The sequence below is a fragment of the Gigantopelta aegis genome, chromosome 10 (assembly GCF_016097555.1).
Source record: "Gigantopelta aegis isolate Gae_Host chromosome 10, Gae_host_genome, whole genome shotgun sequence".
Lineage (NCBI taxonomy): Eukaryota > Metazoa > Mollusca > Gastropoda > Neomphalida > Peltospiridae > Gigantopelta > Gigantopelta aegis.
This window is the reverse complement of record NC_054708.1, coordinates 12,193,262-12,211,305: the sequence shown is the minus strand read 5'-3', so window position 1 is coordinate 12,211,305 and position 18,044 is coordinate 12,193,262. Positions and strand designations below refer to the sequence as shown.

General features: G+C 37.3%; 1 protein-coding gene across 1 annotated transcript in view; it reads left to right on the top strand.

The window, feature by feature from the left end:
• Positions 1 to 8,924, top strand: part of LOC121384602 (putative ferric-chelate reductase 1) — a 25,907-nt gene extending 16,983 nt beyond the window's left edge. The window contains exons 5-9 of the mRNA XM_041515062.1: positions 4,318 to 4,414; positions 4,887 to 5,093; positions 6,279 to 6,380; positions 7,731 to 7,893; positions 8,547 to 8,924. Of these exons, the coding sequence (XP_041370996.1) occupies positions 4,318 to 4,414; positions 4,887 to 5,093; positions 6,279 to 6,380; positions 7,731 to 7,893; positions 8,547 to 8,719 (742 nt within the window). The 3' untranslated portion in view covers positions 8,720 to 8,924. The remainder of the gene's footprint in view (positions 1 to 4,317; positions 4,415 to 4,886; positions 5,094 to 6,278; positions 6,381 to 7,730; positions 7,894 to 8,546) is intronic.
• Positions 8,925 to 18,044: the final 9,120 nt, after the last annotated feature.

Here is an 18,044-nt window from a genome sequence, read left to right as displayed (position 1 = left end):
TGAAAATTTGTTGTTGTCAAAACAGGAAATGATCAAAAATTAAAATTGCATCATGAATAAACTCCGTACTTACAGAACTTCTAAACATGTTTTAATTACTGAATTTTATGTTATTACGCTTATGCTTAAGTCGTATCGACGTGCGCTATCAAATGTTTCGTAGTGGTACAACACTTTCCAGGTTAGAAACGGGTAGATATAAAAATTTGAAACGTCATAAACGTCTGTGTTTTCGCTGGGTGAAAATTAATTAAGGTCAGCCGCGCGATACCCACCTTTCAACAACAAAAAAACCGGGGGGGGGGGGGGGGGGGGGTGAAGCTTGGCTACCATATATCGTTGTGTGTTGGTCATCTTTGTGGTAAGGCATACTCCTTATTTTGCACCTCAGTATTTGGTACAAAAGAGGTTGGACGAAATACAAGCAGACTTTTTTATGTACCGTTATTTGAATTGGAGAAGTCGGTCTGACATTCACGGGCATTGGTCTTGCTGAACCGGCCTCGGTGGCGTCGTGGCAGGCCATCGGTCTACGGGCTGGTAGGTACTGGGTTCCGATCCCAGTCGAGGCATGGGATTTTTAATCCAGATACCGACTCCAAACCCTGAATGAGTGCTCCGCAAGGCTCAATGGGTAGGTGTAAACCACTTGCACCGACCAGTGATCCATAACTGGTTCAACAAAGGCCATGGTTTGTGCTATCCTGCCTGTGGGAAGCGCAAATAAAAGATCCCTTGCTGCCTGTCGTAAAAAGAGTAGCCTATGTGGCGACAGCGGGTTTCCTCTAAAAACAGTGTCAGAATGACCATACGTTTGACGTCCAATAGCCGATGATAAAATAAAAAATCAATTTGCTCTAGCGGCGTCGTTAAATAAAACAAACTTTACTTTCGTCTTGCTGAATCGATTGCTTTGATATCGCAAGCTGATAAAAAGTAGTTTCGTTTTTGTAAAGACGGTGTATATATTATTTGGCACCAAAAATAAATGATTTTAATGACGAATACTACCACTTCCGTTGTTTTTATAAGCGGTGTTAACACCTTAAAAAACGTTTCTAAAATTTTATAAAGAATTGCTGAATAACACACACACACACACACACACACACACACACACACACACACACACACACACACACGTATATGTATATGTATATATGTATGTATATGTATATATGTATAAGCAAAAATAAATGAAATGCTTGATGACAATAATTTCTACGAAGAAAGTGACAGAAATGATAGAACTATCTTGAAAAATCTACATAAATTGATACGGAATTATTCTGCAGAGCTTCACGAGAAGGAAGAGTCATATTTGTTATTCTCGGACTTAACCACTGCTAATTTCTATGGTTTACCCAAAATACACAAGAATAAAACGATACAGGAAGCAATACTCCAACAGAATAGTGAGTATGTAAAAACAGTGGAACCTAACGATCTATCGTTCAGACCCATTGTAGGTGGACCCCGGAGCCCTACACAGAGGCTCAGTAATTTTCTGGATATCATACTGAAACCAATCGCCACTTCTGTACCAAGTTATGTGCGCGACGATATTGAATTTTTAAAACACTTACTTAATTCCTGTCCAGAAAATGCCATTCTAGCTACATTTGACATAGTAGGCCTATATACAAACATTCCTGCTGATATAGGAATCAAAGCCATTAAACATTTTGCAGAAAAATCACTTGACCTAATAGAAGGACAATTTTCTGTGAATTTTATACTTGAAGCTCTCCACTTCGTATTGGACAACAACACCTTCGACTTTAATGAAAAACACTTCCGTTAAATTAAAGGGTGTGCAATGGGATCAAAAGTTAGTCCTACCTATGCAACTCTCGTGGTTGCTTATTTGGAAGAGACATTTTTCAGTAACATCAATGAACAGTGGGATAATATATCAGCAGATTATGTTAAATTAAACTGGAAAAGGTATCTAGACGATTGTTTCTTGATATGGATAAACGATGATGACACAATTAAGCAATTTCACAGTATTCTAAATAATTTGCACCCATCCATACAATTTACTATGGAGACGAATCGTAATAGAATATCATTTCTGGATATTGAAATCATAAAAGAAGGTGTTAATTTAATTACGGATGTGTACTACAAACCAACTGATACACATCAGTATCTCCAGTTTCATTCTTGTCATCCTAGACATACCAAACGAAACATACCCTATAGCATGGCAAGGCGTATTTGTACTATAGTTACAGACAGGGACAGGAGGGAGAATAGACTTTTAGATTTACAGATGTTTTTACGAAAACAGGGATATCCTATGGGTCTAATTACCAACTGTGTTGAAAGAGTTAAGTGCATTGCAATAGAAGAGTTGAGAAAAACTTCAAATAAGTCTTGCAATCAGAATGAGAGTATTACTCTGGTCACTACATATAATCCGAACAATACTAAAATAATGCCTATTGTCCAGAACCATCTACCTATATTACTGAAAAGTTCTAAAATAAAAGCTTGCTTATCTAAAAGAAATATTATTAACAGCACTCGACAGCCTATGAATCTTAAACAAATACTATGTCCTTCTATATTTACATCTAACTTCTAAGTCTGTTAGTAAATGCGGAGATAAAAGATGCGGCACATGTGACATATTAGTTGAAGGTAATACATTTCAGTTTGCAGATGGCAAATAATTCTATGTACATACCAACATGAATTACGGGTGAAAGGCGCTTATTCCATTAAAACGTCGTGAAATTCTATCTTTTTATTTATTCATCCGATACACTTCATTCTAATAACTTATATATATATATATATATATATATATATATATATATACTGTATATACTAGTATAGTGTCTTAGAACTTATAGTGAACATTGTGGTCTGTCTCGGTATTCTTATGAGACACGCATGCGTAGAGGAGTAACTAGGATATAGAGGATAATAAACGAGTTCCCCGTTATTATCAAATTTATGTCCCGAATGAAATAGTTTTCAGTTGTCACGAACTTTAATGAGTGGCAAATAGAAATTATTTCACGAGCGACATAAATTTGATAATAACTGATACCGAGTTTGTTACTCTATTTATTACCTCAGCTATTTGTTCTCTAAAAGGCTTTATTTTTGACGGACATGCACGAAGGCCAACCTGTATAAAAACGATGTTAACCACTTTATGCACGCTTCTGAGAATTGCTGTAGCTTTGTAATTTAATCACATTCATAGATAATTTCCAAAAACAAAAGGTATTTTTATTCTGCTACAAAATGCATTAAAATGACACCATCACCAACTTCGAATGTAGAAACAAATTGCTATGTTAACTTGTTTACATCCGTTGTAAATTCTATAAATATATTTTCCTCCAAAACTCACAAAGAACGCTCCAAATCTCTTTGGGGAAAAAAGACTGGGCTGTTTTTACAAAATACAGAAAGAATCTTGGACAGCAATATATCGGTGGATATTTTATGTCAATTATTTAATTATCTTATTGAACCTATCCTTTCATATGCCAGTGAAGTCTGGGATGCCCAGTTCATATCATATTAAGTTTCAAGTTTTGAAACTTTCTTGCCAGAGAGGGTGCTCTTAAAATTCTGCAAGTCAACACTACAATTAAGCAATCGTGTCCATAATTGGGCTTCTAGGGCTTAGCTTGGTATATACCCACTTTTATTATCTGTATTAAAATTAATGGTATGTTTTTACTCTCACAAGTAAATTGCTAATGTAATATTACAATATGATTTTTCTGAATGCACTAACCTCATACAGAACACAGCTGGTTGGATACACAAACTTTATTTCTTTATTGATAATTTAAACCAAGAAAGAAGTATTGTAAATTATCCAGCTCGTGTTGTAAAGCTAAACATTTAGACCTTCTTAGGGAAAATGTTGTTACTCCACACTCTAAACTATATGAATAAACTTTGCATAATGACACATTTAAAATTATATCTATGCATGAATAATGGATATTTATTATGCAAAACCAGGATCCTGCTTGTGCAGGTGTAGCGTGTAAACTTGTTTATGATTATACATGTATTAACCAATAATTACTTTAGTATCCTGTTGTCTGTGCCATGCTTATACAGATATTACATGTTTTGCATTCAGTTCCAAATGTGGAATGTTTATATGCAATAAAGTTTATGTCATCTTTATTAACTAATATGCATCTGGTGGTGCATATTAAATTTGTACGACACACCCTGACCAGGTGGACAATAAAATGTTGAAATAGGATTGATAAACTTGCTGCTACCTTGGAATACTGGACTAAATGTTTCATGCGTCTGCCAATCTTGCAGGGCAACCGTTGTGGAGAACTTTACGACATTTTGGTACGGAATTAGGACCCCACTCGATTCAGCCTCGACAAGCAATGTGGTGGCCCCACCTTATACGGTAAGTACTGTCATGCTATTACATTTATATAACAGTAATAATTTCAATACTGGATTTAAAAATATATATATTATTACTACATTTTGGAGATTGTTTCTTTCTTTTTTATTCTTCCTTTTTCCTTGGGGTTTTGTTTTCTTATTTTGAGTAATGTAATTGACAATAGTATTTATCATTAACTTCCACCCCAAACTAAATATAACTACTAGTTATACTACTACCACCACTACCACTACTACTACTACTACTACTACTAGTAGTAGTAGTAGTAGTAGTAGTAGTAGTAGTAGTAGTAGTAGTAGTAGTAGTAGTAGTAGTAGTAGTAGTAGTAGTAGTAGTAGTAGTAGTAAAAGAAGAAGACGTGGTAGTAGCAGTAGTAATTATTGTTGCTGTCGTCGTCATATATAAATAAGAAAACAAACAAAATAATTTAATTATTTAAATTTCTTCTTTATGTCTCTCTTGTTTTAAGATTCCGCCGGTGAAGACCATGTTTGGTCCGGTCAACTGGCCCGGCTGCGGTAAGACGAAAGGTTGCTTCCTCTTTCCAGACAAATGCTCTGGCCTCGACTGCATGGCGGCGGTCACGTACACCGTCAAGGGAGACAACTATACCTTTGAAATGTTTGCCATCGCTGGTGGTTACGTTTCTTTGGGATTTTCAAGTGACAAACTTATGGTATGCTTTTTAGAACTGAAGTATAATTTATATTTGTCAAGACCAATAATGTTTTAAAATAATTAAAGGGACAGACCCTAGTTCCAGCCCATGAAAATGCACACTAAGTTTAGTTAATCCACAAACCTGTTACATTTGAATAAAGTTACAATTTGAAATGGTGAAATACCCTCTAAAATAGACTAAGACTCGACTCCATAACTGTTACTTCTCAGATGCACGTGCGTTTTTTTTAAAAATGCATAGCATTTTGTGATATTAAAAACACCAGGATGACCGAAAACACTTCGAATGTACTACAATGGATAAGTTAAACAATAAAATCTAAGTAAAGTATTATTTTAGTTATCAAAAACGACTCTAATAGTAAAACAATGTGTCTTAGTGTTTAAAAACTAGGGTATGTCCCTTTAACAAATTAACTGTTACGTTATTATTTTTTTAATTTAAATATAATACACACATACACACACACACACACACAGAGAGACACACACACACACACACACACACACACACACACACACACACACTAGTCGTCTTTCCAAAATCGGTAAGATCTATAGTTCTTCCCTTCCTCTTACAAAAATGAATGAATGAATGTTTAACGACATGCCAGCACGAAAATACATCGGCTGTTGGGTGTTGGTAGAAAGAAACAGCTACATATTACAAACAGTTTAGGCACTGGAATTTCAGGCCTTGCAAACCGAGCTTGAACCTCAATCAGATACAAGCATTCACCTCTTTTGGGGCAAGACGTAGCCCAGTGGTAAAGCGCTCGCTTGATGCGCAGTCTGTTTGGGATCGATCCCCGTCAGTGGGCCTATTGGGCTATTTCTCGCTCCAGCCAATGCTCAACGACTGGTACATCAAAGGCCGTGGTATGTGCTATTCTTTCTATGGGATAGTGCATATAAAAGATCCCTTGCTGCTAATCGAAAAGAGTAGCCCATGAAGTGGCGACAGCTGGTTTCCTTCGTCAATATCTGTGTGGTCCTTAACCATATATCTGACGCCATATAACCGTAAATAAAATGTGTTGAGTGCGTCGTTAAATAAAACATTTCCTTCACCTGTTTTGTTAATACGAACTGGTTGCTGTGATGACATTGCGTTTGGAAAGTCGATAATCATTTGAAACATGACGTGATGATTGTTGTTTGATTATATTGGAATTTCTAGGGTGATGACGATACCATATCGTGTGTATCCGACGGAAGCAAGCTGCATATACAACATGGATACAATCCACCAGGGGTCAAGTACAATATAAGACAATATACGGTAAGTCCTACATGTGTCAATAACAATCTAGGACAATATATGGTAAGTCCAACAGCGGTGAATACCAATTTAAGACAACATACGTTAAACTTGTCCAACAGGTGTCAGGTGCAATCTAAGACACTATACGGAAAGTCCAACAGGGGTCAATAACAATCTAAGTAAATATACGGTAAGTCCAACAGGGGTCAATAACAATCTAAGTAAATATACGGTAAGTCCAACAGGGGTCAATAACAATCTAAGACACTATACGGAAAGTCCAACAGGAGTCAATAACAATCTACGACAATATACGGTAAGCACAACAGGGGTTTAGTAAAAGCTAAGACAATATACGGTAAGTCCAACAGCAGTGAATAACCATTTAAGACAACATACGTTAAACTTGTCTAACAGGTATCAAGTACAATCTAAGACACTATACGGTAAGTCCAACAGGGGTCAATAACAATCTAAGAAAATATACGGTAAGTCCAACAGGGTTCAATAGCAATCTAAGTAAATATACGGCAAGTCCAACAGGGGTCAATAACAATCTAAGTAAATATACGGTAAGTCCATCAGGGGTCAATAACAATCTAAGTAAATATACCTTAAGTCCAACAAAGGTCAATAACAATCTAAGTAAATATACGGCAAGTCCAACAGGGGTCAATAACAATCTAAGAGAAAAAGAATACATCATGAGTGGTCAAGGCTCGTTTGTATCTCTCAAGTTGGGATTTCCCGGTCTTTAACAGAGACTCGTCGTGATAGATTTTGTTTTTAAGAAAGATCTGTCCCTCACACCGTAAGTGGATGGATGCAAGAAAATATACGTAAAAGATATCGGAATCAAACATAATAAAATGTTGTGCACGGTGAATCCGCCAGGTTTCACGTATAATCGTATAGAGAACATACAGTAAGTTAAACATAACATAAGACAAAAGACAATACGGTAAAGCTACAAAGGGCAAAATAAATGTAAGATTGTATTCTTCTTCTTCTTCTTCTTCTTGTTATTCTTCTTCTTCTTCTTCTTCTTCTTCTTCTTCTTATTATTATTATTATGTCATTATCCAGTTTATGAATTATAAAAATGTTGCTTGTAGAATAACACAACATTATGTAGCATGTACTGTATTATTAGAATTTTATTGGCGGGTGTACTATTTACAGATTTTGTACGGCTATTCCACGATTCTAAAGAAAAATCTTGCAGAATCTTCTATAAAATCATTCTCTATTCTAAATAAAGATGTTATTAAATTATTTAATTCAAGTGGCTGGAGAAAAAACTCTCTATACCTCTTTTGTAAAAAATTTGGAACCACAGTAAAATACAAACATATTTCTATACTCCAGAAAAATGTGCACGATGTTGAAGCGAAAATGGATGATGGTAAAATCTTCTGTCGTTTCACTGTCCCGAGAGTCCACACAGTGGTGCAGCATGACGGCGCTGTTAAAGAGATAGATCTGTCGCAAAACTGGTTTCTCCTCATGGCATGGGGGACAACTCCAAAAGGTAAGCCAGAGAAACAGACAGACAGACAGACAATTTATTCAGTAAAAAGGCCATAGACTCATAATATAGTCCGAAACATTTTTGCGAATATGGTAAGCCAGAGAAACACGCACGATGGGTATCGGTTGGAACTATATCGCTTCTTCTTTGTTTTGTATATACAGTGTATATGCAACTGCAGGTGTGTTTGTATTTTGCATTTGTAAATAATGCTATAATATAGTGATGCAAGACTGAAGCTTTAACCCAACTGACCACTGCCGTCCCATAAAACACTCTTCTTCTTCTTCTTCTTCTTTTTGGGGGTCAAGCGTTCGCTCGATGCGCGGTCGGTCTGGGATCGATCCCCGTTGGGCTATTTTTCGTTACAGCCAGTGCACCACGACTGGTATATCAAAGGCCCTGGTATGTACTACCCTGTCTGTGGGATGATACCTATAAAAGAACCCTTGCTGATAATCGAAAAGAGTAGTCCATGAAGTGGCGACAGCGGGTTTCCTCTCTCAATATCTGTGTGGTCCTTAACTATATGTCTGATGCCATATAACCGTAAATAAAATGTGTTGAGTGTGTCATTAAATAAAACATTTCTTTTTGTTGATCTCAAACTTCTAAGCCATCTTTTAAAATGTCCTCTTTCTTAATATCCACAGGTGCTGCCGCCATATCGAAACATCAGCACTCTCCAGTGGTCTCAGCTACGAAGTTGAGGCTGTCGTACAAGGCGATCAGTCGCGTCACTATTAGTGCAGCCAATGACGTCAGAGGAAGGATTTCTCTCGTGTGTTACGTACTGGCGACATTCATGTTTATATATCTGTACTGATGTCGGGTTACATCTCCGTGTATCTCTTTAAACAGATTATTTATACAACATAATATTTTGGCCAAGCTTGTTGCTAAATAAAGTGTATTAAAAAAAATATATTAAAGGGACACACCCTAGTTACGGCTAGTTGTTAACCATTACGGCGTTGTTTTTCGCTATTAAACCCATTTTTTCACAAATAAAATTGCACTTTACTTACCGTTTATTATTTTGAATATACATTTCCATTCACCTGAAGTGTTTTTTGGTAATCCTGGTAATCCTGGTGTTTGTAATACCACAAAATGCATTTTTCGTATTTCTGAAAAACGGACGCACGTTTGAGAAAAAACCGTTGAGCAGACAAGGTCTAATCTATTTTTAGACGGGATATTTGTCACAGACGTTGGTATACCACGTGTCCGTTATCATTTTGGTTCGGTTTGTTTTCTCGTGCACGGTTCGCGCAATCAACATCCGATTTGTTGTTGTTCATTTGTGAGATTTTTCTTCACAGTTCGTGAACATTTTCAGTAACAATAAAGTTCAGACAAGTAAGTATCTCAATACAAAACGTTACAAACCCTTAAAACCAATAATTTTGCTAAGTCCTACGATATCTGGAGAGGGGATACAACCAGGACAGAACAGTTGGAACATGTCCAGGCCAGGTGAAAAGAACGCACCCCAAATCTGTGAAATTTGTCGTGACGTAGGCATTGTTGTGCTTCGAGCGACATCTACCGGTGACATCAGAATACAAACTTTCAAAATTATTTCAAGCAATTGGGACATGGGGATTCCCATGGTATTTATCGATATAAAACCTGCTTTTTCACTCCATTTGATAAAAACGTGATCTAAGTGTGTTACAGGTTTGTAGATTAACCAAATTATAATTTATTTTCGCTGGATGGAACTAGGGTGTGCGGCTTTAAACGCATTTTAATGATAAATACCATTTAGGACTCCGGTTGACCTGTACTAAATGTTTTTAATTTTGTTTGGTGGTTGGAACTTTATGAAACAAAAATGTTTGGTATGAAATTATGATAGACAAAAATCCATATCAAGCTTCCACAAACATTATATAAAAAATTTAATCATACTCTTTCAGTTTACGCATGAAAATGTCACTTTAATATTTGTGACGTTTCGCTGTAGCTATAGTACGCGACACAAAGATCGGTAACTCAGAATTCCGCGTATTTCATTAGCTTTATAACGTGTCCAAAACTTTGGGAGTCGGGGGGGGGGGGGGGGGGGGGGGGGGGGGGGGGGGCACTGACAGATCGGGTATAAACTCTATGTCAGTTTAGGCAAACATTAATGTGATAAAAAAAAAAAAAAGACTTACAAGTGGGGGGCATGTCCCTCCCCCCCCCCCCCCCCCCCAACCCGGTTCCTACGGGCCTGGTTTAACATTACTTGATTATAACAGTAACAAAACTTTCATTTTAAAGGTACAATATTTTATTTATTTTTTAAAGGAGAAGAAATGTGTTTTGAATAATAAAAGTTCATTCTGAGAAATTTTTATTAAAATGTTTAATCTTGATATATATTTAAATTGTACATTGTTTTCCTTGTCATCATTCGAAATATTTTCTGCTTTTTGCGTCATGATGATTTGATTAGCCAGTAAACTGTAATAGGAAACAAATAGAAAGTCTTGCCATGATTTTGTTATGTATACACATAAACTCATGAACACATTGTAATTTCACTTTTTAAAACATTTCCTTAGTATTAATGTACACCTTAATTGATTGGCAACAAAACAATGCAAAATTTGCCAACCAAATCATGGACAACTGTTGGTTTCTGCCTAGGAATTAAAATTAACTTGAGAAATGGTGCTATTTAACTTTTGTTTCGTTTTGAAAATTGTCTACCTTTTTGTGCAAACGAATGTGCCATTTCTCGTGCCACAGTGTATAATACAAAATAATGTTCCACATATTTCTATCATTATCCAAGAACCATGTATGTCTGGTGATATAAAATAAATTATTTCACCTCCTCTTATGAGTTGTCGTTACTAATAAGCATTCTGATAGTACGGTAAAAGAAATACATGTCCACAAGCAGACACAACAACGTTCAAGGGCTGTAAACAAAAAGGGAAATTGTCATGACAGTTAAACATGATCTGTAACAGTACATCATAAAGATATATACAAACTTATTATCTCAGTATCTTCAGCATTGTATGTATATATATCTGGAAAACTAATTTTCATATTTCCTAAGTCCAAGGGCCTATAACTGTGAAAAATGGTTAAATTGCCATGAAAGTCAAACTTTATCTACAACAGAACATGATAAAGCTGTATACAAAGCTAAATCATAGACAGAAAAAAAGCATACGGAAAACAGATAGGAAGACAGACAGACAGACAATACATACCGTTGAACACACAGTGGACACATCCTTTGATTTAAATCAACAACTGTTCGCATAGTAAGAAGGGAAGAGAAGGGTGAAATCTCTATCGAAAATTTGCAATATGTTTAGTAACAAAATTATTTAAGCCTAGTGAATAACTCATGACGACTTGTCCACTATATTTTTAAAAAAATTTTGGTAATTTACTGTACATTTCCTAAACAGTAAATACATTAAATTATTACATGCGTTTATGACATGGATATCATGGGTAAGTTATAGGATAAATATCACTACTGTTCCCAGTAGTAGATATAAGCTTCTGACGCATATGGTCGTTAAAACTCGTAAAGACGACGTTACACAGTACGAGTGTCTCGCTACAATTTTCCCTTGGCAGTAAGGAATCTTTCATATATATTTTTCCAAAGCCAGCACAGCACATACCACAGCCTTTGATATGTCAGACACTGGTTGGGATGGAAAAACCCAATGAATCCGCAAAGAACGTTTCATTCTATGACCAAAGCACCTCAGGTGAGCACTCTACCGACTGAACTAAATCTTGCCCCTTAAAATACATGACTGACACTGTCACCTATTAGACTGACACTGTCACCTATTAGACTGACGCTGTCACCTATTAGACTGACGCTGACACCTATTAGACTGACGCTGACGCTGTTACCTAATAGACTGACGCTGTTACCTATTAGACTGACACTGTCACCTATTAGACTGACACTGTTACCTATTAGACTAACACTGTCACCTATTAGACTGACGCTGTCACCTAGTAGACTGACACTGTTACCTATTAGACTGACACTGTCACCTAGTAGACTGACACTGTCACCTATTAGACTGACGCTGACGCTGTTACCTATTAGACTGACGCTGTCACCTATTAGACTGACGCTGTCACCTATTAGACTGACACTGTCACCTATTAGACTGACACTGTCACCTATTAGACTGACACTGTCACCTATTAGACTGACGCTGACGCTATTACCTATTAGGCTGACGCTGTCACCTATTAGACTGACGCTGTTACCTATTATACTGACACTGTCACCTATTAGACTGACACTGTCACCTAGTACACTGACACTGTCACCTAGTAGACTGACGCTGATGCTGTTACCTATTAGACTGACACTGTCACCTAGTAGACTGACACTGTTACCTATTAGACTGACACTGTTACATAGTAGACTGACACTGTCACCTATTAGACTGACGCTGACTGTCACCTATTAGACTGACACTGTCACCTATTAGACTGACACTGTTACCTATTAGACTGACACTGTCACCTATTAGACTGTCACTGTCACCTATTAGACTGACGCTGGCGCTGTTACCTATTAGACTGACGCTGTCACCTATTAGACTGACGCTGTTACCTATTAGACTGACACTGTCACCTATTAGACTGACACTGTCACCTATTAGACTGACGCTGACGCTGTTACCTATTAGACTGACACTGTTACCTATTAGACTGACACTGTCACCTATTAGACTGACGCTGACGCTGTTACCTATTAGACTGATGCTGTCACCTATTAGACTGACGCTGTTACCTATTAGACTGACACTGTCACCTATTAGACTGACACTGTCACATATTAGACTGACACTGTTACCTATTAGACTGACGCTGACGATGTTACCTATTAGACTGACACTGTCACCTATTAGACTGACGCTGTTACCTATTAGACTGACACTGTCACCTAGTAGACTGACACTGTTACCTATTAGACTGACACTGTCACCTAGTAGACTGACACTGTCACCTATTAGACTGACGCTGACGCTGTTACCTATTAGACTGACGCTTTCACCTATTAGACTGACGATGTTACCTATTAGACTGACACTGTCACCTATTAGACTGACGCTGACGCTGTTACCTATTAGACTGACACTGTTACCTATTAGACTAACACTGTCACCTATTAGACTGACACTGTCACCTATTAGACTGACACTGTTACCTATTAGACTAACACTGTCACCTATTAGACTGACACTGTCACCTATTAGACTGACGCTGTTACCTATTAGACTGACACTTTCACCTATTAGACTGACGCTGACACCTATTAGACTGACACTGTTACCTATTAGACTGACGCTGTTACCTATTAGACTGACACTGTCACCTATTAGACTGACACTTTCACCTATTAGACTGACGCTGACACCTATTAGACTGACACTGTTACCTATTAGACTGACGCTGTTACCTATTAGACTGACGCTGTTACCTATTAGACTGACGCTGACGCTGTTACCTATTAGACTGCCACTGTCACCTAGTAGACTGACACTGTTACCTATTAGACTGACACTGTCACCTATTAGACTGACGCTGACACCTATTAGACTGACACTGTTACCTATTAGACTGACGCTGTTACCTATTAGACTGACACTGTCACCTATTAGACTGACACTTTCACCTATTAGACTGACGCTGACACCTATTAGACTGACACTGTTACCTATTAGACTGACGCTGTTACCTATTAGACTGACGCTGTTACCTATTAGACTGACGCTGACGCTGTTACCTATTAGACTGCCACTGTCACCTAGTAGACTGACACTGTTACCTATTAGACTGACACTGTCACCTATTAGACTGACGCTGACGCTGTTACCTATTAGACTGCCACTGTCACCTAGTAGACTGACACTGTTACCTATTAGACTGACACTGTCACCTATTAGACTGACGCTGACACCTATTAGACTGACACTGTCACCTATTAGACTGACACTGTCGCCTAGTAGACTAACATTGTCACCTATTAGACTGACGTTGACGCTGTTACCTACTAGACTGACACTGTCACCTATTAGACTGACACTGTTACCTATTAGGGGCGAGATGTAGCCCAGTGGTAAAGCGCTCGCTTAATGGGCGGTCTGTTTGGGATCGGTCCCCGTCGGTGGGCCCATTGGGCTATTTCTCGTTCCGGTCAGTGCACCACTACTGGTATATCAACGGCCGTGGTATGTGCTATTCTGTCTAGGTGATGGTACATATAAAAGATTTCTTGCTACTAGTGGAAAAATGTAGCGGGTTTCCTCTCTAAGACTATATGTCTAAATTACCAAATGTTTGACATACAAAAGCCGATGATTAATAAATCAATGTGCTCTAGTGGTGTCGTTAAACAAAACAAACTTTCACTTTTACTTTTTACATTTGTAGCTACATGTAACTTGCCAATCACAGACTAATCAATTTCGGGTTAAAGGCGCAGCAGACCTGTGACGGAACATGCTCGCCTGTGGCGATGTTAATTGTTTTTAGAGGGCTGTGTGCAGCTTGGTTACGTAATACCCCCGCGCGACGGTAGTAGTCTTCTATCCCAATATGCACTTAGACCAGGTGGGCACTTTGTTACGTAATACTTCCGCGCGACCGTACCCCCTAATACATACCCAGACCAGGTGTGGAGGCCATGTGGCCAGTAGTTACGTAATAACTGCGGTTTATGACCGGGGTATTGCTGGCAAACTCGCGACAGTAAGTCTGGCCATCTAAGAAAATATATCGACTCTGGGAGTGGTGGAAATTTCACATGATAGGTGAGGTACCGCGTTGTGCCCCCAGGCGATTTTCGCTGTCTCTGAGAGTTTTGAATAAATAGATAGGATTTTAGAGATATCGAGCCTGTCAGGACGACAGGCGTGCGCTACAACAGCTTGCTCTGAATGTGCATGTAAAACCCTATGACATGACATGACATGAGATATCGAGGAGAAACCTTGGAAGGCTGCAGGGGAACGAACGTCGTCCACTGAATGATCTATATAAGTTCAGTCCGGACGTGGTAAATATATATTTCTGCTCTGTTGTATAACCTTGATGTGATTGATGTGACTTTAAATATTTTAATACTGTATTATACCAATATTATTTAGACAGTGTTTCCGGTAATCTGACGAAGTAAATTGTAGGCTTCACTGTTCTAAAAATATAAGGCTTAGCCGGTCATCCTAGAGGACCTAGGTAAACTGTAGGTTATTGTCTTTATTGTGATAGGTACCAGTATTAATTCTATATTATAAGGTTACTGAATGAGTAGTTAAGGGTTAATTAAAAATTAACCAGTTAGGAATAGAGTTGTAATTCCTTTATTAATTAAGTTCCCCTGGCAGCGTTTCTCAATTATCACACGTGTGTGTGTTGTATCACGGTGAAGTGATTAGAATATTTTGTAAACTAGACACCTAGAGATTAACTAATTAAGCGTTTAGCTCTGGGTTGTTATTATATTGTTGTTGCTAATTAACTACTGCGGCAAGTACATTTGTCAGCGTAGTGTTAATACAGATTCCAAAGTGTATTGTGTTTTGTTGTGTGTTCTAGTGAACTAAACGTGCTATATAAAATATATATTTATATAAGATCTTATATCTGATATACCTAGACCGGCCTCGGTGGCGTCGTGGTTAGGCCATCGGTCAACAGGCTGGTAGGTACTGGGTTCGGATCCCAGTCGAGGCATGGGATTTTTAATCCAGATACCGACTACAAACCCTGAGTGAGTGCTCCGCAAGGCTCAATGGGTATGTGTAAACCACTTGCACCGACCAGTGATCTATAACTGGTTCAACAAAGGCTATGGTTTGTGCTATCCTGTCTGTGGGAAGCGCAAATAAAAGATCCCTTGCTGCTAATCGGAAGAGTAGCCCATGTAGTGGCGACAGCGGGTTTCCTCTCAAAATCTGTGTGGTCCTTAACCATATGTCTGACGCCATATAACTGTATATAAAATGTGTTGAGTGCGTCGTTAAATAAAACATTTCTGTCTGATATACCTAGAGCCGAGTCACTCGGGTATTGGACTGCCCGATACAGAGAGATCTAATAGATATACAGTTAGAAGAGATATTTGGATAATCGTGTTTTATTCAGTTACGGGTATTATAGGATCCCCGTGACAAGACCCTAGTTTTAACCCGTAAAAAATGGACACTAGGTTTAGTTAATTTACAAACCTGTAACTCATTTGGATAAAGTTATAATAGGGTGAAAGAAGAGTATGTGACGTTAAAACAGGAAATATCCTTTAAAATAGACTAGAACTCAAATCAATAAGCTGCTACTTCTCAGACACATGTGCGCTTTTAAAAAAAAAAATGAAAAATGCAATTTTGGTAGTACAAACAACAGGATGCCCAGAAAGACTTCGGTTCTACGGAAATGGATAATCTAAAGAATAAAATATAAGTAATGTTTGATTTCAGTGATCATACGGCTCTAATAGTGAAAAATATGCTGTAGTGTTTAAAAACTAGGCTCTGTCCCTTTAACTATACGTCAGTGTAATCGATTTGTATGTTATTCTGTAGTTTTTTCCCTCGTGACAACTGATTTAAACCAAATAGGGCAATAAACAAACGTCCAGTGCCGGTTCTTCTAATATATTTACAGCAGGATTAAAGGGACATTCCTGAGTTTTTTAACAATTGTAATTACATATCAAATATATATTTCTGCGTAAAATATTACTGGCCGTATATTAAACGTGTTTTGGATCGTTTTAATATTTGTACTAGGTTATATTTCATTTCCTAAAATATTTTTTGTATTTGAAGACACATTCTAGTTTGGACTTCTTGCAAATATTAAGACGACCAGAAACACACTGAATATACAGACACTGCTATTCTAAACAAGAAAATATATTTAATATGTAAGTTTAATCGTAGAAGTGTTTTATTAGTCGAAAACATCTTACAATGCAACAAACTCGGGAATGTCCTTTTAAAGGAGCTCAATGAGTGTCTTATTTCTCTAAATATGAATTATAAATGGAAATTACATTCATTTGGAATACCAAACCTAGTTATTGTATGATCCTAAACATTTTAATTGAACTACGATCGAGGGAATTCCATGACACGATTCATTTTTAAAATTTGGAACTCTTCTTTAAATGAGACATTTAAAATACGGAGAAACAGACTCGTAGTGATGAGGCTATATATACAACAACCGTATAATGTATTTTTGGATTTTATATAAACGATCGCCGTGTATAGAGGCTTGGCAAATGAGGGCCGGCTATATACATGGCAAATAATAAAAAATATATTATTTCATGATGAAAATCACCGCGAATACGTTGAAATAAAATAATAAAAAGTCGGAACATGAACTCACCATTTATTATTATTATTATTATTATTATTATTATTATTATCAGGCGCGTGTGCAAATTATTTTGACTGGTTCGCAAAGTGGTATTTCAGTTTTAATGTATAGCGTAAAACCCCCAGTGTACTGTTGCATGTTTTGTGGTCCAAAGGTTGGCTACTTATTACTTAACCCAGTTGAATCCAGTTCTACGTGCAGGGACAAGTTCAGTCTGCCGTCTGTGCGTGTGTGCACGCACGTTAATCTTGTATTTTTATAGCCAAAACTCCTCGAGATAAAACACCGCCCCTCCACCTCAAAGTAGTAGTAGTAGTAGTAATAATAATTGTGTATTATTATTATTATTATTATTATTATTATTATTATTATTACATGTATTATAATGTTGGTAAAATCACGTCGCGGTGGGGTGGTTGTTACAGAAACGTTACATAAATTTAGAGGGGGACCCGCGAGTGGTCTCAGCTTTAGTAGTAGCCTATAAAAAAAAGTATTTTGAGTTTCATTGCCCCTTGTAATTTTGAACATTTGAAATGTGACTAAATACAGCAAAATAACCTTTTAGTCATATTTATTTCCTGTAAAATTAACTTTAAAAAAAAATTACGTAAGCAGCCTCAAAATTGCAATCAGTGAAAAATTATTAAGTTCAAGCCCTGTTGTTAGTTTGTGTACTGTCCGTAGTTTCTCTTTCAGTTAATCTACCTCAGCAGTTGATAATTTGTAATTGTCATTTTTTTAATTTATTTATTCATTCATTCATT